Source organism: Rhinichthys klamathensis, unplaced genomic scaffold (assembly GCF_029890125.1).
Source record: "Rhinichthys klamathensis goyatoka isolate OS25496 unplaced genomic scaffold, OSU_Roscu_1.1 h1tg000032l_1, whole genome shotgun sequence".
Classification (NCBI taxonomy): Eukaryota; Metazoa; Chordata; class Actinopteri; order Cypriniformes; family Leuciscidae; genus Rhinichthys; species Rhinichthys klamathensis.
In genome coordinates, this window is record NW_026606581.1 from 1,023,424 (window position 1) to 1,036,319 (window position 12,896).

General features: G+C 39.7%; 1 protein-coding gene across 1 annotated transcript in view; it reads left to right on the forward strand.

Annotated features, from left to right (window-relative positions):
- LOC130080302 (calpain-1 catalytic subunit-like) overlaps window positions 1-12,896 on the forward strand; it is a 51,319-nt gene that overhangs the window by 3,842 nt on the left and 34,581 nt on the right. The window contains exons 4-13 of the mRNA XM_056245661.1: window positions 58-176; window positions 310-443; window positions 641-815; window positions 958-1,029; window positions 1,356-1,441; window positions 9,992-10,066; window positions 10,167-10,327; window positions 11,851-12,011; window positions 12,140-12,151; window positions 12,243-12,448. Of these exons, the coding sequence (XP_056101636.1) occupies window positions 58-176; window positions 310-443; window positions 641-815; window positions 958-1,029; window positions 1,356-1,441; window positions 9,992-10,066; window positions 10,167-10,327; window positions 11,851-12,011; window positions 12,140-12,151; window positions 12,243-12,448 (1,201 nt within the window). The remainder of the gene's footprint in view (window positions 1-57; window positions 177-309; window positions 444-640; window positions 816-957; window positions 1,030-1,355; window positions 1,442-9,991; window positions 10,067-10,166; window positions 10,328-11,850; window positions 12,012-12,139; window positions 12,152-12,242; window positions 12,449-12,896) is intronic.

A 12,896-nucleotide genomic window follows, 5' to 3' on the forward strand; every position in this document is an offset into this window, starting at 1 on the left:
GAAAGATATCCTATCAAATTTACTGTTCCAATAAGTTTTTTTTTTTTTCTTCTTCAGGAAACTGCTGGTTTCTGGCCTCTGTTGGGGCTCTAACATTTCAAAACAAATTATTACAAAAGGTCTTCCCAGACGGACAGTCATTCAGCCACAATTATACTGGTTTATTTCACTTCAGGGTAAGTTCCTCTTTTTTCATGCCATAATTTCCAATATTTAATTCTATTTTGATCATATTATCCAGAATCGAAACCCCAAGCAAGTTATTCCTGTTAGTTTTTCACTCAGTGTTCTGCTTATGTAAACTTACAGTTCTGGCGGTTTGGGAAATGGTACGATGTTGTAATTGATGACAAACTGCCAACAATCAACCGCAAGCTGATTTTTGTCAAATCAAAAACATATAATGAGTTCTGGCCAGCCTTGCTGGAGAAAGCATATGCAAAGTAAGTGCCTGTACATCTTTTAGTGACTTTATGTGACTTTATAAAAAATGTAAGATTTCAAGTATATGTAAGCAATAGTGCTGTTGTATTGAAAATAAGGACGACTGTAATTCATGTGATTTCTGTACAGTAATAGTCATCAAATTTATGTCTATTACATTGCGGCATACAATTTAGAGTTTGAATGACTGTTACAGGGTGTGCGGCTCCTACGCTGACATGCACTATGGCCGGGTATCTGAAGCCCTCATGGACTTCACCGGTGGGGTTCATGTGCACTACGAACTGAAAACGGCTCCAACTGATTTGTGGGAGATAATGTACCGTGCGTTCCAGTCAGAAGTCCTTATGGGCTGTGAAACTCCACCAGGGGTAAAAATAAATTTAAAAAAACCCTTATATTTTACAGGGACATTTTAATTTGTGGGATTCCAAAAAAACACTTACTGCACATTTTAAGCAATGACTTTTACACCACATCATCTGTCTTCTGATAATTTTTCTGTTTCCACAGAATCAGAATGAGGAACGATTACCAAATGGCATTGTTCTGGGCCACGCTTACACCGTGACAAAGGTTTACCAGGTAAGACTGCACAAAATCAAGTCTCAGCACGCATCAGATTCAAATAAGGTCTCAAGGTAAATATGTTAGGGACAAAAGATAATGGAAGCCAACCAACTTGATACACACCCATGCTTTACATGTTTGTACATGCATTTGGCCTTTTTGCATTAATCTTAGTGTTTGTTCTGCTCAGTGCTCAAATGTCACAAATGATTAAAAATAAACAGATGCGTTTTACTTCAGAATTCTGGTAAATTACAAAATAAAGCTAAAGGCTAAAGCTACTGGTAATGTTAGAAAGATTTGCTACATGTTCATACTTCTAATTATGATATGCTCCACAGGTCATGAGTGGTAAATATCCAGTTCAACTTGTGAGATTGTTTAACCCATGGGGAGGCATTGAGTGGAATGGAGACTGGAGTGACAAGTAAGAAGTGATTTTATTTAACCACACAATCTCTTTTTTTTTTAAGTATGTTGTGGAAATTTCCTATTTGCAACAAATTTTATTCTTATGGATAAATCCCTTGAGATGCACAATCTCGTTTTCAAGAGGGTCCTAAAATACAATACACAAAACACAAAAAAAACTACAAGATAATTAATACACAAGAATAGCAAAACGTTAATAAACATAACCAATAAATTACAACAAACAAATGTTTGTAACGGTGCAGTGTAGTTGAATCTAAGGAGGGATGCGTGACGCAGAATGACAATGAAACATGAGTTTTAATAAACAAAGAAAGCAAGTGAACTCTACATGTTATGAATTTCTGGATGAACCCAATCGCAGACAGTTAGCAGAACACACAAGGTTTATTGATGACAGAAAACAGGGAAAACAAAACCCACGAGGGGGAAAACAGTAACAAATAATAATGACTAGCAACACTAGACTAAGACTTGACAATAAACTGCACAAGAACAAAACAGCTAATACAATATCACAACTTCGCTAGACAGAACTCTTGACAAGGTACTCACAGGTAAGTCTCATGCAATGTATGACAATGAACCGGCACAAGAAAGCAAACACAAGGGGATAAAATAGGGATAAACTAATAAAGACAACAGGTGACATTGATAAGGTAATAATGACAAGACGAGGATAACAAGGGGTCGGCGTAAGAGAACGAGACAACGCAAGCACACAGCCCAAACACAAGGCCATGAGCCTGCACACAAACCATGGGTTTGTCATGATCCTGCCTCAAGACTAGAGAAAGATAATGACAAAAGGGCAGAATCATGACAGAACCCCCCCCACCTTAAGGAGCGGCTTCCAGACGCTCCTCAAGAGGACATCAAACGCGAGACATGACAGACTGGGAAACAGACACAAACCAACAAAACATGACAAATAAAAGCAACGGCATACAAGAAAAAACAACAACGGGGTTAGGATGTAACAATAAAAATAACAAACACGGGAGGGGGGGGGTGGAGGAACAAGAGAGTACATGGGGGATAGTCTAGGGAGGGTGGGTGGACTGGGGGTCTTGGGTTTACGGGACGAGGGCTGAGGACGAGAAACCCTGGCAGACTTGGATGGGGACAACTGAGGAAAAGTCTTGGGGGAAACAGTCTGGGGCTGGGTAGTGACAGGGAGAATAGCAGGTAACGGAACAGGACACAAGACTGTGGGGCAGAGAGAGGCAACACTGTGGCTGGCTGCGGAGCTGGAAAGGGGTCAGCGTACTCCGCAGCAGAATCAGAACCAGCGCTCTTCACATCAGACTCGGGAGTAACGCTCCTCAAACCAGACTCGGAATTAGCGTCGTCTGCAGCTGACTCCGGAACAGCGTTGACTAAAACAGACCCTGGAACAGCGTTGACTGAAGCTGACTCTAGAGCTGACCCTGGAACAGCGTTGACTGAAGCTGACCCTGGAACAGCGTTGTCTCCATCAGACTTCAGAACAGCTCTCTCTGCGGCAGGTTCAGGAACCACTCTTTCTGCAGCAGGCTTCGGAACAGCCCTCTCTGTTGTAGCGGAAGGTTGAGAAACCATCGTGGACTCAGGGGGTGACAGAGACGGAGGAGAGAAAGCTCCCTTCTTCCTCCTCTTTCTCCTTGGCCGCGGAGCAGAGGCCGTAGCCGGACTTGTGACTGGCTGGGGAAGCACACCAGGAACCGTGACTGGTAGTGGAAGGACAGTCTCAGGCAGGGTTGACTCCGTCGCTGAGGACCCCGAAGCAGACTCCCACGAGATCCGTCTCCCTCGTTTTCCGCGAAGGCTGAAGGATACGGATGGTGTTTCAGTAGTCTTGGTGGAACAAGCCTGGTCCCCAAGCGTCGCGACGGCTAACATACGACCCTCTGGAATCACTGGCAGCCGGGCAGAAGGTGGAGACCTCGAGGAAGAAGCCTGCGGCACCTCCCGGGATAAAACGATCCCAGAGTTGGCCATAATTTCTTAGGATCCACTCACCCCGGGACGGGACTGGAAGGTTGACCCTCTTTCTGTCGGTGGGAGCCGACAACCAGCATTGTTCACGGAACTCCGATTGTCGCTGGAGCTGGGAGGACATACTGTCTGCTGGGTTCTTTGTTGGCCGGTTCATTCTGTTACAAATTTCGGCAGGGGCGGCAGTGGCTCAGTGGTTCATGTAGGTTGTCTACAAACCAGAAGTTCCACCTGACCAGGTGTCGAGGTGTCCATGAGCTAATCCCAGCTGCTCCCGACGAGCTGGATGGCGCCTTGCATGGCTGACACCGCCGTCGGTGTATGAATGAGTAAATGAATGGGTGAATGTGAGGCAAAATGTACAGCGCTTTGGTGGCCATTGGGTCTGTGAAAGCGCTATATAAATGCAGTCCATTTACCATTTACCATTAATAAAAATGGAAAAGTGGACCCAACACTGAGCCTTGAGGTATGCCTCTTTCTTGAATAATTATCAGATTTTCCCCCTTGAGTGATAACACATTGTTTTCTATTATGTAAATTGGAATTAAACCACAATAAAACATTTTGAGAAAATGGATCAGCCAGTGGATACATGAGGATATGAGAAGCAAATTTAATGTATATATTATTAAGATTGATAACAATAACATTCAAAACTTCTGTAGGTGTTATTTTAGTAAAAGAAAACAATACTATATAATTGTATAATAATAGTAGTTTATTGAAGCTATTCATATAAGAATGATCAGATGTTAGAACAGACTGTATATTTTGTTTTATAAAATGGGTAACACTTTAGAATACGGTTCCTTCGTTAATGAATAACTACACAGGAACAAATAAGTAACACAATATTAACAATCTAGTAACTACTATTAACTAACAAGAAATTCTGATTAACAAATTAGTAAGTAACAGCGCACAGATGATTGATTGATTGATTGATTTTATTTGACCACTTAAATATAAAAATATGAAAACAGTATGAAACTGAGTCATACATTAAAATAAAATACATAAGTAGTCAGGGATAACACAATAAAGCCCGAAGACTTATTTCCATTGTGGTCCCTTATAAAGGCAGCGGAAAAGTACAAGTGGCAGCAAATCACACATCAATCATTCATCATACATTAAACAAATTCATACATATTATACTGAAAAAATAATAATAAAAATAGACTATAGTATTATAATAACTACAATTGGCACCTAAACCATGCTTTCAAACCCTGTTTAAAACTTCCTATACTTTTTACTGTCTTAAGTGTACCAGGTAACTGATTCCAAAGGGTAGTTCCAGCATAAAGAAAAGACTGTTTGCCCAGATTAGTATTAAATCTGGGGGGTACAAAATCGGTTGAGCTACCCCTAGTGGAGTACCTGTGAACTTCGTTTACTCTATTAAAATAATTTCTAAAATATTTGGGAACATCTCCATAAACAATTTTATGTACCATACTCAGCTGCATCTGAGACACTCGATCCTCGACTTTCAACCATCCCACCCTTTCAAAGAGGGAAGATTCCAGATGAGTTCTAATGGGGAGGTCTAAAATTAGCCTTATTAATTTATTTTGAGACGTCTGAAGCCTATGTTTCAGGTTCCCTGTAAGACCATTGTACCATGCGCCACACGCATAATCAAAATAAGGCTGAATTAAAGCTCCTGCCAAAACTAACTTTGTTTTTTCATCCAAAAACTTTGATATTCTGGCCAAAAAACGAACTCTCTGATTAACTTTGGTGATTACCTTTTGGGCCTGACCTACACCAGATAAATTACAATCTAACATACATCCAAGATAACTGATTGATTCCTTGGCAGTAATTACAATATCTCCAGCTAGGACCTTAAAACATGAGGCTTTCTTTAACTTTATCTTTGTTGCAAACAATATGGATTCAGTTTTCCCTAAATGAAGTGATAATCTGTTATCAGCCATCCACATCCTAACATTTAGAAGTTCTGCGCTAAGTATGCTTTCAATCATATTCTTATCCTTGTGAGAAACAATCAGCGCAGAATCATCTGCATATAAAAAAAGACTGCATGAACAAGCAGACTTTAGATCATTTATATATAGTAAAAAGAAAAGTGGACCCAAAACGCTTCCTTGAGGTACCCCACAGCCCATGCCTTTTGGTTGAGACATTTTCCCCCCAATGTCCACTACTTGCGTTCTATTTTCCAGATAGGAGCCCACCCATTTTTGTGCTAATTCGCTAAAACCCATGGCTTTCAATTTATACATTAAAACACAATGGTCGACTGTATCAAAGGCTTTTTGTAAGTCTAACATAACCATGCCACAGAAGTTTCCATTATCTTTATATAGTCAGTTAAAAACAGTAAACAGGAATCCATAGAATGAGATTTACGAAAACCAGACTGGAACTCATAAAGTAGGTTTTGTGATTTTAAGTAATTATCAATCTGTTCAAAAATGATCCTTTCAATTATCTTTGACAGACAACCAAGAATTGAAACAGGTCTATAATTACCAGGGTCTAGTTTACTCCCTTTCTTATATATTGGAATCACTCTGGCAATCTTAAAGTCCCTGTAAAGTCAAAATTAAGTATGTGTTCTGAGGTTGTCACACCACAGAAAAATGTGTTATTAGCCACCCAGCCAAATTTGAATGATAAAAAAAGCCGGCAAGTACATAAAATAAGCTATCAAAATCTTGAAAAAATGAGCAGTATTCTCTGCTCTCAAACGCTGGGGGCGTGTCCGCTCGCTGCGCTGAAACCATGCCCACTCGCGGGAAAGCTGCCGACGCTGATATTAGCTGATACTGCTTTCGGGACGGGGAGATGAAGGCCGAGGCGGGAGATAGTCAGTTCGGCCCCATTCACCAGTAACAGCGGATTATCAGTGAATCCCAGTTGTCTCAGACGAAAGTTTATAAAACTATCCCGTGTAAAATCATCACTACAGAGGCGGGTGTTGGCGGTGATCCTCAGCTCTCCATCAAGGTTGGCTCTTCACAAAATTAATCCACCTTGATGTGTGGATGTGATGTGATCGTTTTTAGGAAATTTAAATAAAGACACCGATCTGTTTTGTACATGATCGCATCCAGGTAGTAGCCTATGCATTTCCGTGTCGAAGGCATAGCTAGCTAGAAAACTGTAGGCTGTAGTACTAATAGTACTGACAGTAACTCGCGATTGAGCAGTGAACTGATGCGAATGTGCTCTATTGTTAGGGGAGGGGCCAGCCTCAGTGGCCTCAGTGCGTCATCAAGTAGGGGCGTGTCCAGGAGCTCAGGGGCTCCAGTGCATCATCAAGCCCCGTTTTAGCCCCGCCCAAAAAATCCGGAAAATAGCAATGGTGAAAAACTGTTTAACGGTCTAACTCCACAATTCAGTACTTCACAGTTCACAGTCTTTGTAATATGTTTTAGCAATACATTTCTAACATTTATAATGGGTTTAGATTTTTTTTTTAGAATTGCCTTTACAGGGACTTTAAGGTCATTGGGAAAGTATCCTTGTTCTATCGACCTGTTTATAATATGAGTAATGCTCGGAGTAATGATCTCAGCGGCATCCCTCACGAATCTAGATGGAATAGAATCTAATCCTGTGGCTTTAGAGCCATCAAGCCTCTTCAGCTTCTCAAGAACAAGTGCCTCCCACACCTTATCAAAAGAGAAACTCCCCGCCTGAACACCTAACTGAGAATAAAAGTCCTGCACATGACTTTCCCCATATTGACCAGTCTGGTCAGGTAACTTTTCCACAAGCTTCCTGGCAACTGATGAGAAATACTTATTAAAGCTATCTGCCACTATCTCCTTCTCTGATGTAATATTGTTGCCAAGATCCAGAGTAATATTAGTATTTTTTGTTTTTAGCCTTTTACTGTAGCCAAGGTGTTTAAGGGATTTCCATAGCTTTCCTGAGTCATTTCTATATTCAGCAATTTTTTCATTGAAATATGCCTTTTTAGTATTGACAACTAATTTGTTAACGTCATTTCTTGCCTTTTTATAATCAGCCCAACTCTGCTCATCCTTTTTTTCTCTGAATTTCCCATGCTTCCTTTTTCTTAGCCTAATTGCCTCAAGGATGTCATCATTTACCCAGGGTTCTGTTCTCTGCTTTATTCTGATTTCCTTATATGGGGCTATTTTATCTATAGCTTCTAAAAACATACTTTTAAATAAGCACCATGCTTTGTCCACATCACTACATAGCAAAACCTTAGACCAATTCATTTTAATTAAGCAGCCATTCAGCGCTTCTTTGCTATACTTTTTCAGTGACCGGATCTTAATAGACGTATGACAGTTAAGCACTGCTTGCTTGATCTTTCTAGTACAGAAGATAATAGAATGGTCACTCAACCCATATTTTATAACCCCGCTTTCAGTTATCCTAGATTTATCTGACACTAGGACAAGGTCAATCGTGGTTTGGGGGGTAGAGCACACACGTGTAGGTTCATCAATCAGCTGATGTAAACTATAGGAGCGACAGAAATGCATCAATGCTTTATACCCAGAAACATCACTTTTCTGAAAATCAGTGTTGAAATCCCCCAACATGATAACTTCTGATTTAACCAAGTCCATGCAATTTGAACAAACATCCTCTAAAAGTTCATAAAACTGTGTTTGATCAGGCGGTCTATAACATGCGCAAATTAGTATGGGCTTACTCTTCGGTAGCAAAATATCTAACCAGACTGCTTCAACCTGCTCTATTTAAATCCATTCTATGATTAAAACCAATGTCCGCTCTTACATATATACACACCCCTCCACCTTTGCGGTTTCGATCTCTCCTAATTACGAAATAGTTCTCCAGTTCAATTTCAGCGTCCGTAATGGAGTCATCCAGCCATGTCTCAGTGAAACAAAAAATTCCCACCTTTCTGCTTTTACTGAGGTGTCGGATCTCTGTGATTTTCGGGAGAAGGCTTCTGACGTTGAGATGAAGCAGGTGTAATCCTCTCGTCAACAACAAAGAATCCACATTCGATATTGTGTCTCCCAGTTCCAGATCTCCGCCACTTCTCCCGGCGCTTCCGCGCACGCTTCCACTCCCTTCAGCGACACTCATGGATAGGAGTTTGTCCCCGGCGTTTGGATGTCTAGAGCAAGCCATTGCACATGTAGAGGGCCTACTTGACATTGTTTTCGTTGATCCGAATTTCCGCATCTCGGAAATGAAAGTGGTAGTTCACTATTAAATAATCAATAACTACTTTTTTTTAATGCTTCCCAGAGAACTACTGTAAGAATCATGGTAACTAACTAGTAATGACTCAAGTGTTACTACATACTTCTAAAGGAATGACTAATTATTTGGATCCGTATTCTAAAGTGAAGATCACAGTAACTAACTAGTAATTACTCAAGTGTTACTACATACTTCTAAAGGAATTACTAATTCTTTTAAGCTTTTGAGGTTTTTGGTGAAGTTTTAGATAGTAATTCGCATAGAAGTATGTAGTAACACTTGAGTAATTACTAGTTAGTTACCATGATCTTCACTTTAGAATACGGATCCAAATAATTAGTAATTCCTTTAGAAGTATGTGTAACACTTGAGTCATTACTAGTTAGTTACCATGATCTTCACTTTAGAATACGGATCCAAATAATTAGTCATTCCTTTAGAAGTATGTAGTAACACTTGAGTCATTACTAGTTAGTTATCATGATTATTACATGAAAAGCCAATCCTAAAGTGTAGAATCTTCTAATCCCTCACAAGATATTTGCACGCACGTATGAGGTAGGAGACATTAATAAAATCTTTTTTTTTTTTGCGAGGTATAGGTTAAATAATAAAATCACTGTATATGGTATTTGGATGGCCGATAACTCAATATGTTCCAGCCGTCACCGTGACTCTGGCCAATTTTCTGGCATTCCTCTGGACTGGCATTGAATCACTACAGGACAAGTAAGGTCCCGACAACTGCATTTAAAAAGCCATTTCTTTAAAATTATTCAGTTGATAAATAGTTCTCTAGGAGAGAGCATAGGCTAATTATTTCCCAAATCATAAGTCTGCTATGCTATTACATATTGATAAACCGTGTGTATTTGTTTACAGCAGTTATTAATGTTAATGTAGTGCTAGTCATTTGTCCTGAATTAGTTATTGATTAGTTTTGCATGAACTATTAATATTCTTCAGTAGTTCTCTGGGAAGCATAAAAAAAATAGTAGTTATCAATTAGTTAATTGTGAACTACCACTTTAATCTGTGCGCTGTTACTTACTAATTCGTTAATCAGAATTTCTTGTTAGTTAATAGTAGTTACTAGATTGTTAATATTGTGTTACTCATTTGTTCCTGTGTAGTTATTCATTAACGAAGGAACCGTATTCTAAAGTGTTACCATAAAATGCATAGCATGGATAGGGAATCATGAATTATATCACACAATAGTAGCAGTTTAAGATAACTAACTCTCAGAACAACTAGCAGTGAAACTATTTTTTGCAGTTCTCGAACAAAAAAGTTTGTGAAATTGTTTGATTATTGCATAGTCAAAATGATCCATTATTCTGATGTATGTTTTACATCATTCTTTCAGCTCACCCTTGTGGAACACAGTGAGTGATGAGGACCGCAAACAACATCTTCAGGACGAAAATTCGAAAGAGTTCTGGTGAGTATGAACCATGTTTTGAAAAAGATTCTTAATGCATAGTAAAACATGAATTACATTTAGTCTAGGATTTACATATATTTTTTTGTTGTTGTTGCAGGATGTCAATGAATGATTTCCTTAGAACATTTGACAACATGGATATCTGCTGTTCCTGTCCTGATTTTCTGGAAGAAAAGTCTGCATGTCACTGGATTTCCAACTTCCACCATGGCAGCTGGGTTCCTGGGAGTACAGCTGGAGGCTGCATGAATCATTCAGGTGCTTTTCATTCATTAGTGGTGCCAAAGGCAAAAGTTTGGCGTGCTGCTCCTCCCACGAATTTTGTCACAGACCCATGAATGAGGAGTCAAATCGTGCGGATTATTGAGCAGAGGTGTGCTATGACTTTTATAAGCGGTGCTCGCCCCAGGGGGCGAAAAGGCGGCCGAAAAAGTCCCATAGACTTTGTATTTTGCGACAAACTTTGACGAGTCATAGCTCCGAGCGAGAATTTCGCAGAAACGTGTGATCTACCACATTTGGCTGGCAGGCTCTGTAAGAACATACCTCACAATGGGGGTAAAAGTTGCACCCCTGGGGGGCAGGAGCTGCCCAAAGTTGCCCCATTGACATACTATGGTGTAGGACAGCCCATGAAACACATGTTTTCCCTACTATGGTAAATTGCATTGGGAATTTGTATTGAACCTAACTCTAGATCACACTGTCATAGAGACAAGGGGGAGGGCTCATTTTACTCAGACGACCAATCAGTCTCTCAGGATCATTGTGAAGCTATCAAGCCACGCCCCAGGCAACCATTTAGAACACCATAGCAACATGTTCCATAGACTTCCATTGAAAAGAGATCAAAGGGATATCTTTGAATAGAAGTTTCATAGAAACGTTAGGGTGGTCTCGTTTGACTCGGGTCAGCAAACAGCCAATCATGAGACACCTTCAACACTTCCTGGCCATGCCCTAACAACCCAAATACAAAGAGAGATATCTTCCATTCTGAATGTCATAGAGGCATAGGAGTTGGTTTATATCATTCATACTGACAAGCAGCCTTTGGAGTATCATCATTGGCAGCTGCCACTAGCAACCAAATAGAGTACCCTAGCAACCGTTTTGCAAGACCTATATCTCTGCATCAGAACATCATATAGAGATGGGGGTTGGCTCTTTTGACTCATGCTAGCAAACATGACTTCCAACATGCTACACATGTTAGCTGTGAATAGCTACATGCTAATTGCAATTAGCTTAGGGTTAAACATGATAAGAACCAGTAAAAATGTGCAAGCATCATGCATGGCAACATGATAATCCTACTAGAATCACGCTAGCAACATGCTATTCTTGCTAGCATATTGCTAAAAACATGCTAATCATGCTAGAATAATGCTAGCAACGTGCTAATCATGCTAGCATCATGTTAGCAACATGCTTATCATGCTAACTACATGCTTATCATGCTAGCAACGTGCTAATCATGTTAGGATCATGCTAGCAATATGATAATCATGCTATCATAATGCTATAGACATGATAGCAACATGCTAATCATGCTAGCAACATGCTAATCATGTTAGCATCATGCTAATTTAGCTAATTATGCTAATTTTGTTATCATCTTGCTAAAAACTAGCTAACCGCACCTAGCAACCGATTGGCGAGTTTTGCCACTGCAAGCACCACTCACATTTTCTTCAGGAAATGTACATTCTAGTTATGATTATAAAGCTACTAGTCATCAATGCAAATCTGCTTCTAACACCCGTGTCCTGTAATTGTAGACACCTTCTTTACCAACCCCCAGTTTTGGTTGAAGATTAATGAGATGGATAAGGCCTGTGAGCAGGGCAAGAGCAATGTTCTGGTGTCCCTCATACAGAAACCTGACAAGAGAAACAGACGCCTTGCTTCACACCATGGCATCGGCTTCTGCGTGTTTGCGGTCAGTATTCACAAAAAAACCCAAAAAAACATAAACAAAACTAAACCCGCAAAGGCAATAAATATGGTTGTACAATGATGCCTTTGTGCTTAGAGTGTAACATTTATTTTTGTTTTGAACTTTTACAGGTTCCACCCGAGGCAAGTACAATTTGTTTTTAATCAGTTTTTAATACATATTACATAAGTTGTCATACCTTTCTGACACGTTTTTTGTTTAATCATCCTTCAGATGAGATCTGAGGGAAAGTTTGGATCAAGCTTTTTCTATAGCAGAAAGCCTGTGGCAACAAGCGGGGCTTTTCAGGATGCAAGACAAGTGATGAAATTATTCAGACTGGAGCCAGGAGAGTATCTCATTGTACCATCCACTTACATCCCTAATAAGAACGCAGAATTCATCCTGTCCATTCTGTGCAAAAATGAGATAAACATTTTGTGAGTTACATGAAGGACTGAGAGATTGACTATAAGTTTACAATATTCAACATTTGAGTAATTATTTATGCTTGGAATACTGGAAAACTGACTTTATACACTGAAATGTTCACAATCATGTGCTTTATTACACTGGTTGATTTTTTTTTTAAATATGTGTTTTTTTATCCAGAAAGGACACTATGTCAATATGTGCAATCATTGAATTAGTGACTGAAATATTGGTTCTTTCATTTACATTTACATTTATTCATTTAGCAGACGCTTTTATCCAAAGCGACTTACAAATGAGAACAATAGAAGCAGTGAAACTAACAGTAGGACAACAATATGCAAGTGCTATGACCCCTCTCAGTTTCATCTAACGCAGTTTTTTTTTTTTTATGGAAAAGAAAAGAAAGTGTTAGTGTTACTGGATCAAGTGCTGCCGAAAAAGATTCGTCTCTGC